Below are 20,035 nucleotides of genomic sequence, written 5' to 3' on the forward strand. Positions count from 1 at the left end.
TTTTGAAAAGGGGGCAGGCAAGTGGGGCTCTCCCATGCACCCCGTTTTGGGATCTGTGTGGGAAGGAATGGGACTGGCTTTGCAGGCAGCCGCCCAATTCCCGCGGATCCCGAGCGCTAAGAACTACCACCGCCCTCGCGTCCTCAGGACCCCGCCTCCCCGCAAGCTGGTGGACCCCGCGGGCCACTGGGCTGCCCCGTTACCCGAGAGGGCGGAGCGAGCCGTGGGCATCTCCTCGGGTCCCGAAGCCGCGGGAGCGCAGTGGGTGGGGCCCAGCGGGCGGGGGAGGAGCGGGGTGACTGGGCAGCAGGCGACGGGCGGAGGGAGGGGCGGACGCCGGCGGCGGGGACGGCGGCAGCTGCGGCGCGACCAGGCCCGGCAGGGAGGAGCGCACGGAGAGCGCGAGGTCCGCGCAGCCCAGCGCAGCCATGTGAGTGTCACCGCCGTTTCGGGGGGCCGCGGGCCAGGCGGGGGTCGGATGCGGTGGTTCGGGTGCCTCCCTGTCGGTCCCGGATCTGCTGCCCTGGCTGCGGCCCTGTCCCCCATCGCCCCATCCCCCGGACCCGGGCCGCGCGGTATTTTTCCTCCCCTCCCCCCGGGCGCGGAGGACGCCCACAAAAGCCGCCGCCTTTGGGCCTGACGTGCGCGGCGCTGCCTTCTTCCCTCCCAAGGCAAGGCCCAGGCGGCCCTTGCCCCGGGGCTTTGGGGTGGGCCGGGCCTGAGGGCGGGCCCAAGGCGCCAGCCTGGGCGCTGGCAAGGGCTCTCTCCCGGAGCCCCCGCTGTCCTCGCCGGGTGCGGGGAGGGGAACGGATGAGCTGGGAATGGGGAGGGGGCGACGAGGGGTGCAGGCTAGCCTTGGAGATGAGCTAATCTTCCCGGCCCCACCGGCCGGCCTAAGCGGCTTTGGAGCTCGGCCCGAGGTGGCCGATCCTGGCCTGTCGCCGGGCTCTCTACCCAAGCGGCTGAAGCTGGAGATGATCGCCCTGGCCTGGCGGGGGAACAGACCCTGTCCCTGGGAGTGGGAGGCCGATGCGGGGTCTCTGCAAGCAGCCAGGCTTGGGCACCCTGCAGAACTGTTTAGGGGAAGGAAGGAAGCCTCCTCACGAAGGCTAGGTATCTGGCTAAGTCTGCTCTCAGCACCTCCTGTCCTCCTCTCCCTGTTGAGGCCTGAGTCCAGCCTCCAGGACTGACCCTTCCCAGCGAGTTCTACTGGATTGATCCTAATTCGGGTCCAGACTGGCTGGCAAAGCACCTACTGTGTGCATTCTAAATATAACAATAAAGGTTCCCCGTCATCATCTGTGGGACCTCACCCTGAGCCCGCAGCATTCCGCACAAGCACAGCTTTCTGAGGAGACTTATGACAATCTGGCAGAGGCTGAAACAGGCCCAGAGAGGTTAAGTAATATTCTCAAGGTCATACATCTGGTTTAGGGAGAAATGGGAACTAGACCCAGACCTGAATTCTTGCCATTGCATTACCACCCTCGTGGCATGGAAGGGGTGAGGAAAAGGAGAATTAGAGTGAAGTACAAAATACTCCAGTGGGACAAGGAAGCCTGGCTTAGCTTCCACTTCACCCACCCTCCCCATCCTGGGTCCTGTGAGGCAACAGCCAGCGATAGAGGCCTGGATTGGGTGGGGGTGAGGAGAGCACGCAGGGAGCCAGGCTGGGTCCCCCCTGGGTGGAAAGGCAGGTGAAGAGGGCGTGGCTCAGTCAACCCTTGCCTCTCAACTGCCGCTGGGCTCTACCCTTCCAGGCCCGTTCCAGAGGAAGCCACCAGGCTTCCAGCATGCCGCCAGCCTCCTGCCGGGGAATGTGACCAGCTGACCAGGGAGGGGGCCGGCAGGAAGTGAGGCCACCCGGCAGCCTCCGCCTGGTTCCGGGGTGGGGGGTCCCAGGCCCTGCACGCACACCCCTCCTTCCTGCTCAGGCAGCTGCAGCCTTACGTCACCAGCCGGGCTTGGGGGCAGTTGCTATGGAGACAGGGACAGGTTCAGTAGGGACCCCATTCTCCTTGCAGCCGCCCCTTGCCCGGGCTATTTTTAGCGTCTGTTTACCTCTGTCTGGGGCAGCCCCGCGCCTGGGCGGGGCTGGACAGGGACTCCTGGCTAGGCTGCTGGCCGAGCCTGGCACACCACTGAGCAGTGCAGGTGGTGGGAGCTCCTGTCCCACACAAGTGCACTACTTTTGGCATGTAGAGGGTTTTGAGGGGCGGAGGAATCTGGGGCCATGCAGGCAGTCAGGGTTCCATTCCCTGCTGGCTGTGCTGCCAGGCCCATTACCTTTGGGACCTGGAATCTTTCCCATGTCCAGAACAGACTTCAGGGCTGGTGCGAGTCCAGTCAGCCCCAGCCAGTTAAGGTGGGCCCTCTCCCTTAGCTCAACAATTTTTCTTTTCTACTCTGCTGCAGGGAAGAGACTGCCTCCACCACCTGAAATGGTCACTCAGGTGGATATTCTGATGGTCATTTGGCAAGAGTGTGGACCAAAAATTACACATCCTGGTCCCTGTGGGACTAGGGAGTTGGTGGCAGCAGAGCTCTAGTGAGACAGAGAAAGAAAAGTGTTGTGATAGTTAGCCTACTCTGAGTCTAGCCTACCCACTCAGTTCCAGACCCCCAAGGGTCCTCACCCTACCCTATGCTCAGGGAGCAAAACTCTACTTGATGATATAATCAGAAAGTAGGGGAAGGACAAGGAAAATTGTAAACGGGGTAGGGTTGCTAGGGTGGGCACAGACTTGAAATCTACCCCTCTAACAGCCCAGGGTCTGCTCTTCCTGTGTCCAGGCAGCCCAATTCACTCAGCTCCCAACTCATACTCAGCCCCCTCCCTCATCTCCCTGGTGTGGGGCCCAGGGGGCACATCAGTGAACACAGCAAACAGGTCCTTGCTTCCAGAGTTCACAGTCTGGTTGGAAGACAGATGCTAAAGAAGAAATGACAACTGAACTATGTGGCCTCCAAGATGAGAGGAAGGAAGCTATGAGGCACCTAAAAAGAGGAACCAACCCAGGGCAGGCAGGCTTCCTGGAGGAAGAACTCATAGGGTAAAACTTGAAAAAGGAGAGGGAATTGGTAAGGCTGACAGTATGGGAAGAGGGTGTAGGAGCAATGGAGGGTGCTGCTGAAGGCTGAAGAGCCTTGTAGGCATTGAGAGAAAGTCAGGGGCACCTGGGTGGCTCAGTCTGTTGAGCATCTGACTTTGGGCCCAGGTCATGAACTCATGGTTTGTGGCTTCTAGCCCCTTGTCAGGGAGCCTAGACTTTATCTCTGGGGTAAGGGGTCACCCATGGATGTTTCTCAAGAGGCAAAAGAGAGGGATGCTAGGTCTTAAGAGTCCTGGGGTCAGACTGCCTGGATTTGAATCCTGGCCCTACCACTTACCAGCTGTGTAATCTTGGGCATATTAATAATTGTTAATAACAATAGGTTTGTTGTGTGTTTACAGTGTGCTAGTGTGTCCACCCCAGCCTTCCTACCCCACACACAATTTTCCGTTGCCCAGACACTCCCTAGAAGTGCCTAGAGAGAGAAGTATCTCATTTCATCCTCTCAACAGCCCTGTGAGGCAGTTGTTGTTGTTGTTGTTGTTGTTGTTATGCTTATTTAACAGAGGGGTATCTGAAGCCCAAAAAGGTTAAGAAATGCCTTCCCCAAGGTCACACAGCTAGTTAGCCTCATGTTTCTCATCTGTGAGATGGGGCTAATAGGATTGACCCTATAGGGTTGTTACCAGAATTAAATGAGATGATGTTTGTTAATTATGCACAGTGCTTGGCCTATAGATAGCACTTGACAAGTCACAGTTTTTGGTATTGTCAGATGACTGGAATTTTAAGAAGAGCAATGGTGTTATTGAATAAAGAATGGCAGGGGACGGGCAGGGGGTGGTGCACTAGACTGGCTCAGTCGGTAGAGCATGTGACTCTTGCTTACCTAAAAAAAAAAAAAAAAAGTAGGCAGTCGTGTAAAATAAAGCTGGATACCCGTAAACAAACAAAAAAGAATAGATCATTGTGGATTACAGTGGAGACAGGGAGCCTATTGGGAAGCTCCACTAGGGCTCTAGGTGAGAGTTGGTGACTGTTTGGACCCAAATTCTAGCTATGGGGATGGAGGTGAGGGGGCAGAGTCCAGAAATGGCGGGAGTGTGTGGCTGACTGGAGAAAGGTTGACTAGGATGAGTCAAGTTTGAGAAGGGAATTGGTGAATCCAGCTTGGGGACTTCAAACTCAGCACATCCCTAATAGCCCACTCTACATTGTCGCTTAGCTTCCGGGGAGGCAACAAGCAGGCAGTTGGATATACAGGCCTGGTGCTCAGAAGAGCTATTTGGGCGAAGAAGAGATAAGGAAGCTGGCAACATTTCGAGGGCACTGAGGTGTGGGAGATGTATCAGCCCAAGAGTGAGGAGGATGAGGCCCATTCCGGATGAGAAAGATGAGATTTTCTGTGGGAAAGTAAGGAGTACAGCCAGAGAGATAGGTGGAAAACCAGGAGCATGTTGTTGCCTCTTGAAATTCAAGGAGAGAAAGGGCTCAAAGAAGAGAAAGACAGCCACAAAGTGAAAAGCTTTACTGAGCTCAAGCACGAGAAGGACTAAACCTTGGACACTGGATTCATCAACAGGGAGGTCACTGGTGACCTTGTCCAGACCAATCAGGGGAGTAGTGGGTGTGGAAGGTAGCCCAGGGTGGTAAGAGGACTGCGAAGTTGTGGTGAGGAAATCAAGGTAGACATTTATCTCTTCAAGAAATTTGACTCTGAAAGGGCCAAATGGAGCGATGTATGGGGTCGTTAGAGAAATGGGGTCCACAGAGGAATAATTTCTTGTTGGAATTATTAAAGTCAACTTTATATTTAAAAATACCTATAGAGACGGTGTACAGTCAAAGTGTACAGCCCAATCCATTTTCACAAGGGAGCGTATGCATTTAGGACCAAGAAATAGAACCCAGATTAGGAAATATGGAAAATTACCAGCCCCTCGGAAGCCCTCTTGTGCCCCCTTCCAGTAACTACTCCCGAAGGGTAACTAGTATTCTGACTTCTATCACCACAGATGAGTTTTGCCTGTTTTTGAACTCCATATCAAAGAAACCATACATAGGTCCTCTCTTGCGGTCTTGCTTCTTCTTTATGTCTGTAGGATTCATCCATATTTTTGGGTGCAGTTGTATACTGTTTGTTCTTTTTGCTGTATAGCATTCCATTATCTACTGATGGGCATTTGGGTAGTTTCCAGGGTTGTTTTCATTTTTTATGGAGGAGTAACTTGGACTTGTTTAGGGCTTGTGGAGGAAGTCTGAAACATTCATCATCTGTAAGAAGGGAGAAAGATGGTAGGGCCACAAATGAGGATTTCCTAGGTGGAAAAAAAGAGCCTGGCTGAAGTTGAGAGAATTGCTCTGTGGTTTCAGCTCAGCTGCTTGCAAGGACCTCTTGCCAGTGTGTGCAGGTGCAGAGAAGGCAGGGTGTTGGGTCGCCCAGGGTTGGTTTCTGCCAGGTAGGAGAGAAGCGCAGAGTGCTAGGCACATCAGCAGGTGAGCTATGGAGTGTGGTGCCTGTGGGTCCAGGCTGGGGAGAAGGATGTGGAGGGAAGAGAAGGTGGGAGGAAGCTGGCAGAGAGAAAGCAGGCAGAGGCCAGTTGTGAGCTCTGTGCAGGATGGTGTCTGTGAAATTCCAGGCTGTATCTTCAGTGCCTGGCACATGCTTGGCACAGAGTTGCCACTTGGTGAATAGTTGAATAAATGAGCTGAGGTTTCAAGAGTTCTCAGGTAGAAGACCGGGTAGGTAGGGATGATGCAGAGAGCCTAAAGGTTGGCACCGTGGGGTGTGCAATCCACAGGAATACATAGTTGCTAGTGTAGGGTGCAGAGCACCTGGTCTTCAAGGAGAGAGAGAGGATAGCACATCTCAAACTGAGGTCCTTGGGTATCTTGCATCTGATTCTGTAAGGGACTGGTGGGCATGTTGGAAATGCTGACCTCTGGGGTCACCTCAGCCTCTTGGGGGAAAAATAAGCAGAACTGAGTATCAAGGAGCAGTAGTATTTATGCTTGAGGGAGCACCCAGCCCTTCTAATGCCCACTGGAGTTTGGGCATGATAGCCTCTATTCAGGCTGGAGGTGGATGAGGGAAATTCAAGGAAAAGATACCGAGGGGCAGGAAAGGGCCAACATCAAGGGGATTCAAGCCATGTGAGCCAGTGGCCAGAAGGGTGGGGGACTCACCCTAGGATGCAGCTTATACCAGAGAGGTGGCCCTGGCTGGGCACCGGGACCTGATCCTCTTCCCTAAGGCCTGGGGATGGGGGAATGTGCCTAGACTGAGCACCCCCTCTGTAGATGGGGGTAGTGCATGGGCTGTGGGACTCTGCACCCAGTTCCTTCTCTGCTTCCTTCTTGGGGCAACACATAATATGAGCTTGGTCCAGTCCCATACTTTTAGCCTCTTTCTCTTCCCAGCCTCCCAGACCCCTCATGCTCAGTGCCTGACTCTGCCCTCTATTGGTACAGGCTATCCGCTTGGCACCCACAGTCCTTCCTTCTATTTCCTCAGCCCCACTTTCCAGTCTGCATACTCAGAACTCCCAGCCTTGTGTGTGCTCAGCCTTCTCTCACACCCACAGCCACTCTATGAGCCCCTTACTCTAACTGCATCCAATCCAGCCTCCACTCAGGCTCTTCATTCTGTTTATCCTTCCTTCATCACCACCGTGCTCAATTCCCTTTACCCAAACTCCGGATCCCACCAGAGAAGACCCATTTCAGTCTCCTCCCCGAAGGGAACCCCCAGCACCCCTCCCAGAAGCCGGTCAGTCGGAGGCCCTGGTGCACCCCCCCCCTCCCCGCCGCGGTCCAGTGGGTCCCGCCCATCCCGGCGGACTGAGTCAGGCGGCAGGAACTGGGCGGGGGGGCGGCGCCAGGAGGAGCTGAAGCCCGAGCCAGAGTCGCTGGGAGCAAGCGCGGAGCCCAGCTCGGCCAGCACCTAGTGGCCCTGGGCCTGTGGGGACATAGGGGTGGGAGGGCAAACGCAGGGGGTGGGGAGCTGTCCTGGATCTACCATGAGTGCCAAGAAAAGAGGTAGGACCCGGCCTGAGGCTGCGATGGCTGCGGGGCTGGCCCCAGGGGGTGCGGGCTGGAATCTGGGGGACCGGGGCACATGTTTCGCCGGAGCTGGGTGGGGGGTCTGCGGAAGATCCCTTCCCGCTAAGGGCGCGGGCGAAGGCGGCCGTCTGTGACTCAGTTTCCAGGTCGGAGCCGCAGGAAAGTGGAGGAGGCGGGGCACTTCTTGGCACAGCCCCCCCACTCTGGGAATCCCCCGGCTGCTGGGCGCTGGGAGGGCTCTGGCATCCCCAGTGGGGGCTGGAGGGGAGCAGTTTACACGGGGCGGGAGGGTCGCAGGAGCCAACCCCGCGTCTGCCGGGCCTTTAGGCAGCTCCTCTGGGCTCAGAGCGTTCACCCCGCGGGGTGACCTCCGGCAGCCTCGTGGGGTTGGAGCGCGGGAGCTCCCGGTCACTGTTGCGGGGATAGGGGGTGAGGTCAGGGGCAGGGCTGGGGAACCCACCCCGCCCCCGGGTAAACAAGCGCTTCCGCACATTCTTCACGCGCCCCGCCCCTTTCCTGCCCCTTCCCAGCCAGGGGCGGGGGAGGGGGTCCCCGCGCGACCCCCCTTCCTGCCCCGAGACAGGCGGAGCCTGCACCTCTGCAGGAAGTGGGGGCCGAGCCGAGGCCACGCTGAGTCCGAGGCCGAGTCGCCCGGCCGCCCTGTCATTAGTGCTGGGGCCGGCAGGGTTGTCGGACTCCTGGCGTCAGGCAGTGTCCGGCTGGACTAAGATACAGAGGCCGGGCCTCCGGAGGGGGCTTCAAAAGCCTGACTGGCGCTGGACACCCGCCCTCGCCACCCCCCAGGGAGCCCCGCGCGGACTCATTCCATGATGTCCCTGTCGGTGCGGCCGCAGCGCCGCCTGCTCAGCGCCCGGGTCAATAGGAGCCAGTCCTTCGCAGGCGTCCTCGGCAGCCACGAACGGGGCCCCAGGTACGCAGCAGAGCGGGGCTAAGGGTCAAGAGAGTGTGATGGGGTTGGAGCTGGGTGTGCAGTGAGGGTTTGGGGATCCTTCTCATACCTTTCTGAGTGCGGCCTCTTCTTCAGGAGCTTCCAGGCCTTCAGTCCTCCGGGACCCCCACGGAAGCCCCCAGCGCTCTCCCGAGTGTCCAGGATGTTTTCCGTGGCGCACCCAGCCCCTAAGGTCCCACAGCCTGAACGGCTGGACCTGGTGTACACTGCGCTCAAGCAGGGCCTGACGTAAGGAACGCCTCCCAATGCCTATCCCAGGACTCCTCCCTAAGCCCTCATCCCCTTCCTGCTAGTAGGAACCTTCCCCAGTTTCCTATCTTCTTTCCACTGCCTGTGCCCTGGGCAGCTGGAGGCTGGAAAGGTAAACTAATTCTTGTAGTCACTCCTTTCCTCAGGGCCTACTTGGAAGTGCACCAGCAGGAGCAGGAGAAACTCCAGGGACAGATTAGGGAGTCCAAGAGGAATTCCCGACTGGTGAGTAAAGGGTTGACAAGGATGCCCTGGATTTAGCCCAGTTGTGACTAGAATATAGGATATCAGAAAAGGCTGGAAAGGTTTCTAGCCCCACCTTCCCCAGGCTGTGTACACTTTCTGTCTGGGACCCAGTACCTGCCCATGGGAGCTTTCAGTGGGGTGGGTCAGACCCCCACAGATGTGGATGATAGGAAACTATATTGTATTAGTTCTGAAAGAGAGACATAGTTCTTTTCTGGGAACAGGTCAGGGCTTTGCAGGGGAGGAAACACTTCTGCTGGATCTTGAAGAATAGGAGTTCCCTGGAAGAGGGAACCTCTTCCTAGGGGTTGCAGGAAAGGGAGAGGGCCAGAGGAAGGGATCCCAGGGGAAGAGGTGGGGAGATGGGGATGGGAGGGGCCTTGAGGACCAGACCCTATGTCACTAACATCCACTGAAGCCCAGGCATGAGGGAAGGTGGGTCAGTCCATGCTTTGACTGGAGTGGCTGTGGACTGTAGTAAGAAGGGGAGGAAGGCTGTGAAAGAGAGGAATTAGATGGGTCTAGGTAGACAAGTACCCCTGCTGGAACTTTCCATGCTTCCTAAGCGTCCCCTCTCATCTTCCCCTGCAGGGCTTCCTTTATGACTTGGACAAGGTAAGTGTGTAGAGAATGGTGATGGAAGAGGTTGGCTTATTGGGGAGGGTAAGGGCTTGGGGCCTCCGGCCCCTCCTGACATACCTCTCCCTCAGCAAGTCAAGTCCATTGAACGCTTCCTGCGACGGTTGGAGTTCCATGCCAGCAAGGTATATGGGCAGCATGCATGTGTGCATGCAAGGCGGTGGTAGATTGGTATTATATGGCAATGGGGGGATGCTAGGCCCTTGGTGAGCAACCCCAGTAGTGAGTCTCAATTCCTCCAATATCATCCCACTCACCTGCCCAGATTGATGAGCTCTATGAAGCATACTGTGTCCAGCGACGTCTCCGGGACGGTGCCTACAACATGATCCGTGCCTACAGCACTGGGTCTCCAGGGAGCCGAGAGGCCCGGGACAGCCTGGCCGAAGCCACTCGAGGGCATCGCGAGTACACGGAGGTGAGGGATGGGTCTCCAGAAGGCAGAGGCACAGGGTATAGCAGAGCTGGTGAAAGAGGAATGGTTCTTGACCCCCCTCTTGTCCCTGTCCACCTCTCCCAGAGCATGTGTCTACTGGAGAGTGAGCTGGAATCACAGCTGGGCGAGTTCCATCTCCGAATGAAAGGTACTAAGTTATGGGGGCAGACTGGTGGTGGGGAGAGGGGATTGTATACCTGAGACCCCCTCAGCATGGCTCATCTCCTTCTCCTCTGCTCCTAGGGCTGGCTGGCTTTGCCAGGCTGTGTGTGGGGGATCAGTATGAGGTATGAGAATGGCAGGGAAGGGCTGGAATGGGAGGGTCCCAGCACCAAGAGCTGCCTCATCTTGCCTATTCATCTAGATCTGCATGAAATATGGGCGTCAACGTTGGAAACTACGGGGCCGAATTGAGGGTAGTGGAAAGCAGGTGTGGGACAGTGAGGAAACCGTCTTTCTTCCTCTGCTTACGGAATTCCTGTCTATCAAGGTATCTGCCCAGGACCATAAGTCAAAATGATCCTTTGGCTCCTTGACCTGTGAACCCCTCATGACCCTAAGACCCTTACCCTGTAACTCCCAGCTGGCTTCATGGTTCTGTGAATATGTAACCTCCATGACCTTCATAACTCTAAGATTTTCTTAGGATCTTTTAATCTTGTAAATATTTGACTCCCTAAACCCTCATGAGACTGTGACCCCTATGACCACAGTGACCTTAGACCTTTGTGGTCCACATGCTCCCAGGCTGCTTTAATCCTCCATGGCCTCATCACTCAGAGAATTCCAATCCCTGCAACCTTCTCATGGCCCTATGACCCTGTGACTGTCACATAACATCTATGCATATTCAGACCTCTGATCTCCCACAACCTTATGATCCCTATACTCATGTGACCTTATGATGCATTCTTGGCTATAGGTGACAGAACTGAAGGGTCTGGCCAACCACGTGGTTGTAGGCAGTGTCTCCTGCGAGACCAAGGACCTGTTTGCTGCGCTGCCCCAAGTTGTGGCTGTGGACATCAATGACCTTGGCACCATCAAGCTCAGCCTGGAAGTCACGTGGAGGTTGGTGTTGACAAGTGGCTTAGGGACAGGTCCAAGGGGCCTGTGGCACCTGCTAAAAGCTTCTTACCTCCCCAGCCCCTTCGACAAGGATGACCAGCCCTCAACTGCTTCCACTGTCAACAAGGCCTCCACAGTCACCAAGCGCTTCTCCACCTATAGCCAGAGCCCACCAGACACGCCCTCACTTCGGGAACAGGCCTTTTATGTGAGTCACAGGCCAGGCTTAGGCCCCACCATCGCCCAGGGGCTCCCTAGGGTGGTCCTGAAGTGCCCTTTCCTCTTCCCAGAATATGCTGAGGCGGCAGGAGGAGCTGGAGAATGGGACGGCATGGTCCCTGTCATCCGAATCTTCGGACGACTCATCTAGTCCCCAGCTCTCAGGCATTTCCCGCCACTCTTCAGCTCCCAGGCCTCTGGTGCAGCAGCCTGAACCTCTGCCCATTCAAGTCGCCTTCCGTAGGCCTGAGACCCCCACCTCTGTGCCCATGGATGAAGAGGGGGCTATGGGCCCAGCCCTGGCCAATGGCCATGCCCCCTATAGCCGGACTCTGAGCCACATCAGTGAGGCCAGTGTGGATGCTGCCTTGGTTGAGGCTTCTGTGGAGGCTCTGGGCCTAGAAAGTCAAGCCCAGGGACCTAGCCTGCCTGTACACCCAGATCCCATGCATGAGGAGCAACCTGGTCCTGTCCCTCCTGCTGTGGACCCTTGCCATTCTGTCACAAGCCCTACCCTCAGTACAACAGGCCCTGTCCACATATCTACAGACCCTGCCTTGTCTGCACACCTAGACTTGGTTCACAAGGTCACAGACTCTAGCTGTTCTGATTTGCCAGGCCCCACCGACACCACCACAGGATCTACCTATAATGCCATCAGCCCTACCTACAGTGCTCCAAGCCTCACTCACACTACCACAGATTCTACCTACAAGCCCATGGTCTCTACGCTCACCACTACAGTCCCTACCCCCAGTGCCACAGCCCCAGTCCAGACCACCACAAGTCCCACCGACAAGCCAGTGCTTTCCACCTTCACCACTGTGGGTCCTACCCCCAATATTACAGGCCCAGTCCAGACCACCACAAGCCCCACTCACACTACTACGAGTCCTACCCATACTACTGCAAGCCTCACCCAAACCACTATAAGCCCCACCCACACTGTTGCAAGCCCCACCCATGCCATGGCAAGCCCCCCCCACACTACTGCAAGCCCTACCCACACTACGACAAGCCCCACCCACATAAGTGCAAGCCCCGCCCATACAACTACAAACCCTGCTCACAAAGCCAGGATGTCAACTCACACCACTACAAGTCCTACCCCCAAGGCTAAGGACCCAGTCCAGACCACTAGGAGCCCCACCCATCCTGTCACAAGCCCCACCCTTATAACTGTAAGCTTTTCCACTTCTCTAGACCATGCCATGCTTCCCAGCTCCTCTGAAAAGGCAGACCCTACCCTCCCAGGCGCCAGCACCCCATCCTGTAGCTACCCAGCCTCCACTCCTTGCACTCAGGCAGACCCCGTAGCCCCCAGCACCTCCTACCCAAGTCCTGCCTCTTCCAGTTGGGAACCCCTCACAAGTCCTTCCCCAGATTCCCTGGAACCCGTCCTTCAGAGCCCAACTCCCCCTCCCTCACCCCTAGCCCCTGTAGCCCAACATTTAGACCTTAGCCTGGCTGGGGCCACTCGGGCCTCAGTTCCAGGAGCAGCTGGAGGGGCTGGGGATAGGAGGCTGGAAGAAGCACTAGGGGCCCTAATGGCTGCCCTGGATGACTATCGTGGCCAGTTCCCTGAGCTGCAAGGCCTGGAGCAGGAGGTGACCCGGCTAGAGAGTCTGCTCATGGTAAGGAAGGCCGGGTGGGCTGCGGCTGCACAGGGAGGCAGCGAGGCAGCGGGCGGTAGCACTGACTCTCTTCTCAACCCCAGCAGAAACAAGGCCTGACTCGCAGCCGGGCCTCCAGCCTTAGTATCACTGTGGAGCACGCCCTGGAGAGCTTCAGCTTCCTCAATGAGGATGAAGATGAAGACATTGATGGTCCTGGAGACAGGTGAGGGGGAAGAGGTGAGGGGAGTGAGTGCCAGGTGAAGGGGGAAAGGCCAGAAAGGGGAACAGGTCAGGTGGAGCCAGGTAGAGCACACGAGGAGAGTGGCAAGACTGGAAGTGGCAGGGGGGGATACACTTGCCAGCAGGTGCGTCTGTGTTTGACCTCCCCACCCCCCCTACCCCATGTAGTCCTCATGTGTCCCTAATGCATGTTTCCAACCCCATCTGTGTCTCCAGTGCTTCTGACCTCCCTCCTTCTGGTCCCTGCAATGCCTGCCTCTCCTGCTGGTCCCCATCAGCTTGTGGTCCTCCAGCTCCTCCTCTTTCCCTTGGACTCACCTCGGATCTACCCTTTGAACAAGGCCTTTCAGTGCCTCCCCATGCACCCTGGGTCCTCCAACATCAACTCCCTCTGTCTAAACCCAGGCTTTCCCTGAGAACCCAGCCCCTTGGCTCTCTGTCCCAGAGTGGCCTTTGCCAATTCCTGGTTAAGGGTCGTGCCCGGCCCATCCTCTCTCTGCTGGTGCCCAGGTTAGGGCCCTGTGCCCTGGACCCTTTGAGCCACAACCCCTCGGAGTCCACATTACATAGACCATCCTGCCTGCAATCCTACTCCCACCCATCCCAGCCACGGTGGCCCTGGTGGTCCCAGAAGTTGTAGCTGGAACTGGGAAAAGACAGATGGACCCTGGAGACCCCCACTACCACCTGTTGGTCATAGTCTCTTCCTCCTTCTGGAAGTCCTCCCTGAGCTTACCCATTGTCTGCTGTCTGTGTATCGTCTGCTCTTCCATTCTGGGATGGGGGTACATTAATAAAAATAAACTGTTGACCACATGGTGATGTGTACTCCTGGGGTGGTTGACCCCATTTTTCTCTCAGGCCCTCAAACAGTCTGGAGCCTGGGGCTGAGGACAGCCTCGACTTACCCAGTGCCCGCCCCCTCAGCACGGAGTGTCCAGCTCTGGACGCTGCCTTGGTCCAGCACCTGTACCACTGCAGCCGCCTCCTGCTGGTGAGGCTAGTGGTCTTCTCCACACTCTCCTTTTGTAACCCCTTACTTACTTACCCCTGCACTTCAATCCAGGCCCTCCATGTCTCCTCTGACTTCCCCACTACCCCAGGACCCTAGCATTTGGCTGTTGTTAAGTGGAACACCTCCCATACTCTGGCTTCCCCCATCCTCTCCATGCATGCTGGGACTTGGAGTCTCCAGGCTCCACCCTTCCCAAGCTTCATCCTGAGATCTTAGCTACTTGGTCAACCCTATTCTCCAGAAACTGGGCACATTTGGGCCTCTGCGCTGCCAGGAGGCATGGGCCCTGGAACGGCTGCTGAGGGAAGCCAGAGTGCTGGAGGCCGTATGTGAGCTTAGCAGGCGATGGGAAACCCCTGCCACCTCTGCCCAGGAAGGTAAGGGCTCTGTCCTCCCGGAAGCTCCTCCCTTACCTAGCCCCATCTACACGCCCGTCTGCCCACCTGCCTGCTCTGTTGCTGATGGTTGTCTGCACCTCCTCGTAGTGGTGCAGTTCTCAGCCTCTCGGCCCGGCTTCCTGACCTTCTGGGACCAGTGCACAGAGGGACTCAGCCCCTTCATCTGCCCTGTGGAGCGAGTGCTCCTCACCTTCTGCAATCAGTACAGTGCCCGTCTCTCCCTGCGCCAGCCAGGCCTAGCTGAGGCTGGTGAGTGGGCTACCTACCTGCCCCCTCTGCTCTCCTTTGTTGGATCCCCAGTGATAGGATCTCAGGAAAAGCCAGGTCAGCCTACACAGACCTGCTGAGCTGAGCAGTGGGAGGAAATAGTGAAGGCTTGCTTCTTTGTGTGAAAGGACCCAGAGGGGTGGGGTTTGGGTGGGGGACCCCTGGACCTGAACCTGGGATGGGAGCACTCTTTGCTTTAAGGGCCTGGGTCCACTCAAAGCCTGAGGCCTGCAGCACTGCCTCCCACAGTGTGTGTCAAGTTCCTGGAGGATGCCCTGGGGCAGAAGCTGCCCAGGAGGCCCCAGACAGGCCCTGGAGAGCAGTTCACCATCTTCCAGTTCTGGAGTTATGTTGAAGCCTTGGACAGTCCCTCTATGGAGGCCTATGTGACTGAGACCGCCGAGGAGGGTGAGCCAGAGGCCCTGATCACAAAGTGGCCTGACCCCGTGGGTGGGTCTGAAGGTGTGGATGAGAACATGAGTGTAGAAGACCCTACCACACAAGGTTCCTTGCCCTGCTACCTTGTCCCGACCCTCCTTTCTTCTTTCAGTGTTACTGGTGCGGAATTTGAATTCAGATGACCAAGCTGTTGTGCTGAAGGCCCTGAGGTTGGCGCCTGAGGGGCGGCTGCGAAGAGATGGGCTTCGGGCCCTCAGCTCCCTGCTAGTCCATGGCAACAACAAGGTCATGGCTGCTGTCAGCACCCAGCTCCGGAGCCTGTCACTGGGCCCTGTCTTTAGGGAAAGGGTGAGAGTCCGGCAGGCCTTCTTGAGGCAAAGGCTTGGGGTCCCAGGCTCCCAGTGTCTGGCTAAGTCTGCCCTCCCACCCTTACCTAGGCCCTACTATGCTTCCTGGACCAACTCGAGGATGAGGATGTACAGACAAGAGTGGCTGGCTGCCTGGCCCTGGGCTGCATCAAGGTAAACCCTGCCAACCGCTGCACTTCATGCTCCTCCCAGTTCCCCCAGCCCTGGGCCCTGGGCCTCTCCCACCTGCTCCACTGGGCCCATCTCCATGTTCCCTCCCCTGATAGGCTCCTGAGGGCATTGAGCCCCTGGTGTACCTGTGCCAAACGGACACGGAAGCTGTGAGGGAAGCTGCCCGACAGAGCCTGCAACAGTGTGGTGAGGCCAGGGGATGGGAGATATGGGTCAAGTAGAGTTCTACAACATTTTGGCTGATGGGTGTAGGAGTGAGTGGAATCAGGGATGGGAGCACTGAGGTGCGGCTAGGACCACTCCTAACCCCGTCCTTACCAATTGCAGGGGAAGAGGGACAGTCTGCCCATCGACGGCTGGAGGAATCACTGGACGCCCTGCCCCGCATCTTTGGGCCTGGCAGCATGGCCAGCACGGCATTCTAAATATTCCTACCCACTGGCTTCCAGTGCCTCTTCCCCTCACTTTCAGGGCTCACCAGGCACTGGCAGAGAGGGCGAGGGCTGGATCCAGACACCTCTCCCCCACAGATACCTATCAATGAAAATCTAATATATTCTTCTGTTGCCCTTGGGTTGGTAGAGCCAGTGCCTGCAGGCAAGTGCCTCCAAGCCTCGGCTCAGCACACTTGCCACAAATCAGTGTCCTGCCACATCCCTTGGTTTTATATTTTATTTACAGAGTTTTACAGAAAATAAAAAAGCAAAATGCCTTTCCTACATGGCCTGACCTGGTGCACTCCTGACCCTCTGCTCCAGCACTCTATGGCTATGGCTCTTCCTGACACTGTCTGTCTGCACTCCAACTGTGCTTTGGCCCTGGAAATTCAGGTGGAAGAGAGCCCAGAGACTGGAACCAGGGTTAGCAAAGAGGGCAGAGGAAGAGGGTAGTGGGGTGTTGCTGAGGAAGCTCAGTCTGGAGGCTTGGGGGTGCCCTGGGCCTAGAAGCTATGGGCCCAAGCTGGAGCCAAACTGTGGAGTTGGCTTAGATAAAGCCCAAAGGTCCTAATTCTGGGAGTGGCTCCCTAGCAGCTAGCTCCAGGTGGTCTGGAGGCAGAGGAAGCAGGCAGGATAAGGCATGGTAAGCGCTTGAGCTTTTGGCCAGAAGGGGGCAGCAGAATCCCATCAAGGAATGCCAGGCTTCTGCGTCTTCCCTCTGCTGAGGCAGCTTCCTTCAGAGGTGGCTGAGCTGAACCCAAGGAGCTCCTTGGGGGCTGGGTAGTAAGAGAGAGGAGATTCTTGCAGAGGGGAAGAGCTGGGGCCTGGGAGGAAGGAAACCCAGATAGCTGCCCTATGACACTAAACAGCAAGTCCTTTCTCTCCCCAAGCCACCTTTCCTCTCTGTAATAACAAATCTGACGGAACCCTGTGTGCCGCTCCCCCCCAACCCCCCACGTCAGACAGACTGCTGCTTCGGGAGGCAGGGCTCCAGGGAAAGGGCTCACCTCTTCCCAGAGCTACCTGGCACGTGAGTGTGTTAACCCCATAAGGTTAAGAATTCTGTTGCGGGGGGGGTGGGGGGTGGAATTTCAGGATGGCAAGTCTGTTTCAAAGAGGGCCTGAGGGAGGCCCACACCCACAGCTGGACAAACAGCCTCTCTACCCTTCCTCTGTCCCTCCAGAGCTTTCATTATCCAGGGGCAAGGGAAACAAGAACTTCCCTACTCTCTGAACCCACTCTGCTGCGGTGCCTGTGGCAGCACAGCAGTGTGACACACTGGGGAAAGTGTGTGCCTGCACTCAAGAGGAGCCAATGAGGTGCCAATAGTCCCCCAGGGGAGGTGGGGGAGGGGTGACCCAGATCCCCAAGAGAGCCCTGCTCCCCAGTGTTTTAGAGCTGTGTATGAGGAGGTTAGGCTGGGCCCTTAACCACCTGCTGGGGAAGCCAAGCTGAGCAGAAAAAACGGCCAACAGGAAGGAGCACAGGAAACACCTGTGTGTGGATGCAGGTGGCTCATTCCAGAAGGGTTGGGGCTGGGGTGGGGGTGGGGGCAGGCAGACAGCTCTCAGCACGTTGGCACAGTGCTGTGCTCCCATTATAACCATGAAGGGTGGCATGGAGGGATGGTGGATGTTGTGCAGCTCAGCTTTTTGGGTGATTCGCTAGGATGGCAGGGGGTGGAGAAAGCAAACAAGCTATAGAGACCAAGCCAGCACCCAAAGTTGGACACAGTTTGGGCCTGCCCCAAGAACCCCTGTAGGAAGGGTACAGTCCCTGAACCACCCCAAGGAGCCCATCAGGCCAGAGGCCCATTGGATCCAAAGTGTAGCCTGTATGGTTGGGAAAGAGGAAGTGAACATTCGCTGGCCAGGTCCTGGGAAAGTGCAGACAGGGGTAACTGGGGCAGCATGAGCTCACAGCTCAATCCACAGGAGAGGACAGGCCTGGGCAAGAAGTAGAGAATGCAAAAATGTCATCCCAGCCAAGGGTTAAATGGCATAGTCACCAAAAATCTGAGTGGCCTGCTTTCCAATGCTGAGAAGGGATAGGGCCCCTAACTCTGTCCTTTGCAAGGACAGTCATAAGGCCAGAGCCTAGTATTCAGCTCTAGCTGAGGGTGGGTGTGAGGGTCAGGGTGAGCAGGAGCCAGAATTAGGGCACTGTGAGCACAGCCAGGTACAGGTGAAATACTACCAAGACCAAGGCAAAAAAAGCCTCAGGACTTTGTTCCATCAAGCCTACCGAGCTTAAAGCAGTGTGGATCAATCCCAGAACAACCACTTGACCCCTCTCCATTAATGCCTTGATGTCAGGCTGAAGGCCTCCTACACTGAGGCCCAGGCCCATGTATGTGAGATAGTTGAGAACAGAGAGAGCCTCTTGTATCCTCCTCTCCCCCAACACACACAGCCTCACAGGTGCTCTCCCACCCCCCGGCACTCCCCCAACCTTCTACCTGCTGTCACACAGGTTCAGGGAGGAACTCATTCCTGCTGCCCCAAGTTGGAGGGGGTGGGGAGTCAGGATTCAAAGGCACCAGGGCAGGGAAAACCTATGCCCAGCTGTCCTGTGGAGCCTGTGCCAGCCTCTGAGAGGACAGAGGAAGTGTGACAACTGAGGAATGCCCTGTCAATCAAGTCCATCGAGGCCACAGCCATGCCTTGGCCATCATCAGTGGAGCTCTCCCTGGACAAAACGTAAGTGCAGGATGCAAAAGAGGCATGAGGTTGAGATATTCCAGGATAGTTTATTGTGTTGGTGGTCATCGGAGCCTCCCCTTTCTCCTCTCCTTTCGTCTTCTAATCTTACCTTTTTTCCTGTCTCCAACTTTTCTTCCCCATGTATTCAAAGCTATAGAGAACCAAAAAAAGAAGAAAGAAAAGCACGTTTGTGAAGGCAAAGAAGCAGATGGGTTGGCACGTGGGAAGAGGACTGCTTCTTTGTCTCGCCCACAAAGCGGGGGTGCCTTCTTTGTGTGTTTCTGTGCACTGTGTCTGGGTACAATCTGCTGAGCCCTAGACATATGACATGCTCCTTCGCCCTCCTCTCCAGCCCCCAGACAGCCCTGGAGTGTCCTATTCAAGCCATCTACCTGCTGTGGCTTGGCTGTTGGACCCAGATCTTCTGGGCCTGGGTAATATTGGAAGGGTAAGATTGATAAGAACTCTAGGGCCTATATAAACAGCTATGGACAAGCAGTCTATCATTTAGAAAAGAACACTATCAATGGCCTGCAAGAGACGGGCCTTTTTTCAAAAGGTTGCAATGTGGTGGTGACCACATTTGAGTTTGAGTTTGATGTCAACGGGTCAAGTCTCATTTGTCTCTAAAATACCCAGGGCATATGGACTCTCAATAAATGCTGATTTAGAGCCACTGAATAAGTAGCTGAATTGCCATGGCTAACACCTACATTTCTAGCTATTTCCTCTGAATCTCCTTACAATCTTCTCTGCCACCTCCTCCTCAAGCATCCTCTTACAAACATCACTCCATAAGATTCTATTCTAGGCCTTTTACTGTTCTCTCTTTAAACACTCCCTGAAGTACCTCATCTATTCCTCTGGCTCCCATCTACATGCTGAGGCTGTATCCAATGATTCACATGACTCTCTCTCACTCCACATCCACCTGCTGACTGGATACCTCTTTTGAATAGCCAAGGTGTTTCAAACTCAGCATGCCTCAAATCCAATTCAGTATCTCAAAACCTGTTTCTTCAGGTCTCTCGAGGTTAAGAAACTACCCAGGGACCCAAGCCACACAATGACCTCATCCTTTACTTTGTCCCCTCATCCCAGCCACCAGAATCCTCTCAAATGCCCTAAATATTTCTAAATTCTGTCCACTCCTCTTAATCATCATTGGCACCAGATTCAGGACATGTTGACTGCTCACTAAGACACTGAAACTCCCTCACAGACTTCCTGCCTCTGGTCTTACCCTTTTTCCATCCATTTTCCATGGTTCATCAGAATGATTCTTTTTTCTTTTTTCTTTTTAAGTTTTATTTCATTTACTTAGAGAATCCCAAGCAGGCTCCACACTGTCAGCACAGAGCCCAAAGTGGGGCTCAAACTCACAAACTGCAAGATCATAACCTGAACTGAAGTCAGATGCTTAACCGAATGAGCCACCCAGGTGCACCTTTCAGAATGGTTTCTAAAACAAATCCCCTA

General features: G+C 55.9%; 1 protein-coding gene across 2 annotated transcripts; it reads left to right on the forward strand.

Annotated features, from left to right (window-relative positions):
- Positions 1 to 342: 342 nt before the first annotated feature.
- RIPOR1 (RHO family interacting cell polarization regulator 1) lies at positions 343 to 15,945 on the forward strand. Of its 2 annotated transcripts, none has more exons than XM_039222381.1 (22): positions 343 to 430; positions 7,920 to 8,046; positions 8,161 to 8,313; positions 8,481 to 8,559; positions 9,172 to 9,195; positions 9,291 to 9,344; positions 9,485 to 9,637; positions 9,740 to 9,803; positions 9,899 to 9,942; positions 10,020 to 10,145; positions 10,578 to 10,726; positions 10,802 to 10,931; positions 11,014 to 12,576; positions 12,660 to 12,781; positions 13,660 to 13,792; positions 14,055 to 14,190; positions 14,299 to 14,460; positions 14,728 to 14,886; positions 15,029 to 15,225; positions 15,315 to 15,398; positions 15,512 to 15,602; positions 15,744 to 15,945. In XM_039222381.1, exons 2-22 carry the CDS (start codon positions 7,943 to 7,945, stop codon positions 15,839 to 15,841), a joined length of 3,825 nt encoding a protein of 1,274 aa, XP_039078312.1. In that variant the 5' UTR covers positions 343 to 430; positions 7,920 to 7,942; the 3' UTR covers positions 15,842 to 15,945. The 2 variants fall into 2 exon arrangements, with proteins under 2 accessions (XP_039078312.1, XP_039078309.1); XM_039222378.1 differs by having other exon boundaries at positions 351 to 430; positions 12,663 to 12,781.
- The last annotated feature ends 4,090 nt before the right edge of the window (positions 15,946 to 20,035 follow it).

This window comes from Hyaena hyaena, unplaced genomic scaffold (assembly GCF_003009895.1).
Source record: "Hyaena hyaena isolate Hyena2069 unplaced genomic scaffold, ASM300989v1 scaffold_18, whole genome shotgun sequence".
Classification (NCBI taxonomy): domain Eukaryota; kingdom Metazoa; phylum Chordata; class Mammalia; order Carnivora; family Hyaenidae; genus Hyaena; species Hyaena hyaena.

Bases quoted from the DNA above. Each gene is read 5' to 3' on its own strand.
- RIPOR1 (XM_039222381.1), top strand. From the start codon at position 7,943: ATGATGTCCCTGTCGGTGCGGCCGCAGCGCCGCCTGCTCAGCGCCCGG. The intron at 8,047-8,160 runs GTACGCAGCAGA...CCTCTTCTTCAG, and splicing joins AGCCACGAACGGGGCCCCAG to GAGCTTCCAGGCCTTCAGTC. The intron at 14,461-14,727 runs GTGAGTGGGCTA...TGCCTCCCACAG, and splicing joins GCCAGGCCTAGCTGAGGCTG to TGTGTGTCAAGTTCCTGGAG.